The 6074-nt window shown below is 39.1% G+C and overlaps 1 protein-coding gene across 2 annotated transcripts in view; it reads right to left on the bottom strand.

The window, feature by feature from the left end:
* Nucleotides 1-250: 250 nt before the first annotated feature.
* The window catches only part of TEF (TEF transcription factor, PAR bZIP family member), a 45674-nt gene continuing 39850 nt past the window's right edge, over nt 251-6074 (bottom strand). For both annotated transcript variants that reach the window (XM_083156287.1, XM_083156285.1), the window contains exon 5: nt 251-2875. In XM_083156287.1, the coding sequence (XP_083012413.1) occupies nt 2854-2875 (22 nt within the window). In that variant the 3' untranslated portion in view covers nt 251-2853. The remainder of the gene's footprint in view (nt 2876-6074) is intronic.

Genomic DNA, 6074 nt, shown 5'->3' with positions numbered 1-6074 from the left:
GAATTTTAGCTAAAATAGTTTTTATGTATATTTTCACTTATTTATTATGTAATATTGTTTATTAATAATCTATTATTTTTTATTCAATTAAATTATTATAGTTTGAACCATCTTGCAGCTTTTCAGCCAGCACTGGCACCTTTTTCTTTACTGTACCATATAGGGGAGTGACTACCCCGTGCCAGCTACTGATAATTGCGTGACACACACCACCCTTCCTTTATGGTTAATAAAGTCACTCAGAAACAGATTTATTTCATGAATTTATGTACAGGTGTAGTAGCAATCTTATAACATATACATATAGTTTTCCTACATCTCGAAACAGTCATATTTGCAAACTCAATATTTTTATATAGTATATAAAATTATATAAAAATGCAATTAACAAACCAAATCTTATAGTTGCAAAATATATTACCATATAAGAGGTACTGTCCATAAAAGTGAAAATAGAAGGAACAAAAAGCATCTGAAATGACCCCTAGGGAGGAATCAATTAGCAGCAGGGTTTAGCGCTGTCTTTTATGCCTGAAGCTATTCAATTAAGCTTTTCCCCGTGGTGACTCATTGATTCTGCGTAAAATGCAGAACCAATCGGTTTCATTGCGCGTTAACCGCATTATCACAGACCACCTTTGTGATTGAATTGGTCAGTGTGGGTCAACTCAACGGTTGAGTGGATTCCTCCCTTAAGAGGCATACACACAGGGTGTTTTTTTTAAGCGATTTGTCTAGATCGCTTACAAATGAAAGCACAAATTGCTCCATTTGTACACCCCATAGCAGTGATGACTGGCCACATACATCGCCCTCTCAGATCTTTAGCACATGGAGGCAAAATCCAGATAGATTGTTAGCACAGACCACCCATACACACAGCGCTATGTGTGTATGGTCTAGCCACCAGGGGGTGGCTGACGCGATCCTGACAGTCATTTACCCGATGTCGGGATCCCAACAGTCAAAACCCCGACGGCCACCAGGTATTCTCCATCGTGGGGGTCCATGACCCCCATGGAGAGAGAATAGAATAGGTGGCGAACGAGCCCACAAGGGGCTTTGTGGCGCTCACCATGCTGTCTGGGTCCGGCCAGTCGGGATCCGACTGTCCGAACCCTATACCACACCCCCACCAGGGAAATCACCTGCCCTACATCACTAAGCAGGAATGCACCTTGTGTATTGTGAACACCTTTCATGTTCCCACTGCAGCTAGGTATAACATGATATATACACATATTGTGTTATTGAAAATGAATATTTGTCCTCTAAAAAAGTCTTATTAGGAATATGTACAAAGAAATACAGATGACATGTACTGTATATAGTGAAATCGTTCATTTTCATAAATGCAGGGAACACTATAAAACAAAAACATGTAGGGATAAACTATGGATACCAAAAATATATCTCCTTCCAAACAATATTTAAAACATTAAAGAATATTTTTTCCCACAGAAATGAAAAAGCAAATGCACTGCCTACATAGAGTGTAGGTAACCATTTTCTGGACACATATTTACCCAGAGTTCCTTGTAGCTATCACCATTCACTAAAACTAGATTGAAAGAATGCAGTCATGTTTCTTTGCTCTAAACACAATGGTTACCACAGCTGTATGAAGGCAACAGGGACACTTTAAACAATAGTTTCTAAACCCTGTCAGACTCTGGATACTGAACACAGGTCAGAGCTGAGGCTTCAGCAAAACTAACAACTTTCACAACACCAGAGGGCCCCAGGTTATTCACACATAATATTTAGAGATTAAATCCTCTCCAAGTGCTCCCGAGCCAGCCAATCAGCAACAAGTTGCTACTAGTGATCAACTTTTTATTTCTTTAAATCACATAAAAATATTAATATTTTACTTTTTTTTTTTTTTTAATAAGGCTTCCTCCAATTTCTTTGCATGCATGTGTTCCCCATCACCCAGAGTGTATGCAAATGAGGGAAATGATGGAAAGCAATCTTTTTCCAAGGGGGGGGGGGGAATTCAATTGTTTGTTACACGGTCTTAATTGTTGTTAAAATCAGACAATTCATCTTATTCAGCACTTTTTCATGTCACACCCATTAGTTTAGTAGAGTCTAGCCCCTTGATGGTAACCTTGACACTCCACCTGTTGTTGAACTACACATCCCAGCATCAGATTTAGCATGGCCAAAATAGCAAAACTGAAGCAGAGCATGCTGGGGCGTGTAGTTTAAAAACATCTGGAGTGTCAAGGTTACCCATAAAGGGTCTAGCCATTATACATGCCCAAAACACTGACTAATGGAGTGCGATAATTAAGGCGCACCAAAAAACAATTAAATTGCAACAATGGGCACCGATTATTTACCCTGCTTTAACAATCAATTTAATCACCCCCTTGTAAGGGCAGAATTGATCACTCCCACCACTCTACACAGATGCACCTCCTCTAACCATACAAAACAGCATGTAGAATTTGGTGGAGCTGTACATGACACTTCTACACTTCATACAAAGCTACCATGCTACAATTCATTCTGCACCCGCTCAATTCCTTCCCTTCTGCAGTACAATATGAAGGTGCTTGTTATTACCATTTGTTACGTCCTGCCAATTGGATGCAAAAAGGAGTACAAAAACAACAAAAAATACCCTTAATAAGACTGAAGTATTAACTCCCTGTGGATTTTAATATCTGTACTTCAAATTATGTATTTTCCTCTTTCCATGTAAAAAAAAAAAAAAAGCTTTGTTGTAGTTGAAGACATGTTCATGTTTTTAATGGTTTAATCCATTCCTGGTAGCCGTAGGATTGTTTTACTGACAAATGTGTTGAAGAGGAAGAAGAGAAAAAAAAAATGTTGAAAGAAGAATCAATCTGAATCACTGAAGTCACTTTGAATAAAAGCAGAATAAAGTCAGTACAGTGGTTGCAAACAGTTTAAATGAGGACAACATTCTTATTAGATCATTACATGTTCTGTTTAATGAGGCGTTTCTCAAAGGGTCAGATATCAATTTAAATCTAACGCCCATTTACACTAATAATATTTGCAAACTGTTAAAAAATACAAACATTTCCATACACTGACAAATTTAAAGATTATAAAAGCAGTCTACACTCGCAGAGCAGCTTGTAGAACATGAAACTAAAAATGTTTTTAGAATTTAAGGGGTGAAGCGAAATATTAACCATAGTGCCACAAGATGACATGACACTGGCCCCTCTACTGGTATTAAAATTTAAAGCAGAAATCCCATGGAAGAGAAGGTGGAAGGAGAGTTCTCCCTTTTCTTTACAGAATACTACCAAGGTTTTCTAATTCTAGAAAGTATCCTGGAATACCATAGCAACCACAGTCACATAGCACCAATCAATGATCTATCATCCTCTGCCAGCACATAACATACTGAGAGACCATTTTTTGAGCCACTTATTTCTTTGCCGAGACTTTGAAAGGAAGATTGTGCATGTGCTCTATAAAATAAAAAATCCATGCTGTTGGGTATTAAATTACATGTGCTAATTTTTTGCCTGATGGTCATTAGTGAGGTAATTATAAGCCCTTTTTAGAGGCGATTGTAAAAGTACTTAAATTGGTATTTAAATCAAAGTAAACAATCCTTTCTTTGGGATTGCTGCTTTAATGCATAGTTTAGAACAAAACTATGAATATAAACAAACATATTGATTATATTTACATGTTAACTTGGGTTACAACATTTTAAATACAATAGTTAATAAACTGTAGATTACAAAACATTTTATTTTTTACTTAATGCAGAGATTTGCAAAAGCTGCCATTACAGTTGGTTGAATCAAATTAAGTCACCTGTGCTCAAGCATGGATAGCCTTAAAACCAGGACTGTAATGTATGAACTGACTTAACATTGTACAATTTAAAAAACCTGCCCTCAAATGCAGTGTATGAGGGGTGTGCAATAAGTTTCCGGATGCACAAAAAGTACATTTACAAAGTGAACATTATATTCCCCAGAGAAATCTATGCAACGTTGCATGTGCTCAAAGCACTAAGTGAAGCAGCTGGAACAGCAGCTATGTCATCTACATGTTGGATGAAAATCACCACTGCAGCTTCCAGTGACTCCATACAAATCCCCTGTATCTCGTAGCAAGGGGCCAGAAAATCCATCACTATACTAAACTTGTGGGAAGTGGCATTGTTGTGGCGGGTGTGGTATAAATCACAGACAGTCGGGATTCTGACAGTCATTACTCGGACGTCGGAATCCCGACTGCACAGCGGGGGGGGCGCAATGAAGCCACTTGCGGCTCGCTGCGGGCATGGTGGTGAGCTGTGCTCGCCACCTATTTTATTCTCCCTCTATGGGGGTCGTGGACCCCCACGAGGGAGCAGTCGGGATTCAGACGTCGGAGTATTGACTGTCGGAATCCCAACTGTCGGGGAGCCGTCCGGCACCCGTTGTGGCACCAAGTCTTTGGACAACTCCTGGAAACGGCTTGCAGCAGGCTTTGGATTGCATACCAATCACCAGCAGATCAATACCTTCTCTAACTGGGCCAACATAGTCCTCAGTGATAGTGGACCAAAGTCAGCTGCAACTCTCATCTGCAAGAGAACTGCATAGAAGTTCTGCAAACCACAGTACTTCCCCAAAGCAGCTCGCATTGGGTCAAAACTCTCCATTTGTCACAGGACATCATGGCTCTCCAGTAACCTCTGATCAGCTCCATAATGAGTTTGTAAAGGAAGAGAACAGACAGACTTCTGTGTGCAGTGCTGCTTATATACGGTTCTGTTCCTTGACGTTTCACAAGAACTTTAGTCAGAGACTACACAATCAGATTGTGTACTCTACCTATGCCCATCTTGACACTGACTGCACATCCCTCATAGTACTTTTAGGTTAACATTACACAAATAAATTGGTTTCTTTACAAATTCATTAAAGAAAAGTTCCCAACTCCATACAAAATCAGAATTAAATTTTCGCGGTAGTCAGAACACAGTTCCATTATAACGGATGTTACTTTTTATCTCAACTATAGAAGTAATATGTCCTACACTGCTCACATAAGACATGCAAAATATGAAGAAAAAAAAAAAGGCATGCATTACATAGTTCCACGTGTTACAGAGCACACAATTACATCCATGAACATAAACCAAACTGAAAATTGGTACTATGTTCCATTTACTACCAGATCAGTAAAGAAAGATACACACATGTGCCTTTATATGGTCACAGGATGCCTATTACATGTAAGTAACTGATACATAAATTCCTGCACTTTAAAAACCATGGCCCTTATTCAGATCTCACAGTACAAATTTGTTTGAAAAATGGGCAAAGCCATGTGCACTGCAGGTGGGGCAGATGTAACATCTATAGAGAGTTAGATTTGTGAGTTATTTTGTTTCTGTGCAGGGTAAATACTGGCTGCATTATTTTTACACTGCAATTAAGATTTCAGTTTTAAACACTCCACCCAAATTAAACTCTCTGCGCTTGTTACATCTGCCCCACCTGCAGTGCACATAGTTTTGCCCATTTTTGAACAAATTTGTACTGCGATCAGATCTGAATAAGGGCCAGTGTCCGGTTATGTAATTACTTCGGCATGCATGTTACATCGGTATTTTAAAAATAAAACAAAGACAGAAACCTTTCTATCGAGAAAGATAAACCAACTAAGTTATGTGACATAAAAGATGCAGTGGTATGCTGTCTTCATTCTGTACTACAGTATATACAATAGAAGATATATTATACATGTATTTATTAGGTATCGGGATTACAAATGTAAATGGTGCATTTGCACCCAATCCGATATCACCTGATCCCAAATTGGATGTGTTTGACGACCCCGTCGGGTTTGACGCGTGGTTCTGTGCGCATCGAACCTGTGACTTTGCCCCTCTAGGGGGCAGGGTTGCATGTAATGCATTGCAGGTGAAAGGACCACGTGATGGCCATACACTGCTGCAATACATCTCAGTAGTGTATGGCCACCTTAAAATATGGTTGCCTATACTGGTATGTGCTCACACCTTGATACTCCAGCAAGTGGATAAATATCTTAATTCAACAACAACTGAATGAAAGATG

This window comes from Crinia signifera, chromosome 8, assembly GCF_055691185.1.
Source record: "Crinia signifera chromosome 8, ASM5569118v1, whole genome shotgun sequence".
Lineage (NCBI taxonomy): Eukaryota > Metazoa > Chordata > Amphibia > Anura > Myobatrachidae > Crinia > Crinia signifera.
The sequence above is the reverse complement of the archived record's forward strand: the minus strand, read 5'-3'. Positions and strand labels throughout refer to the sequence as shown.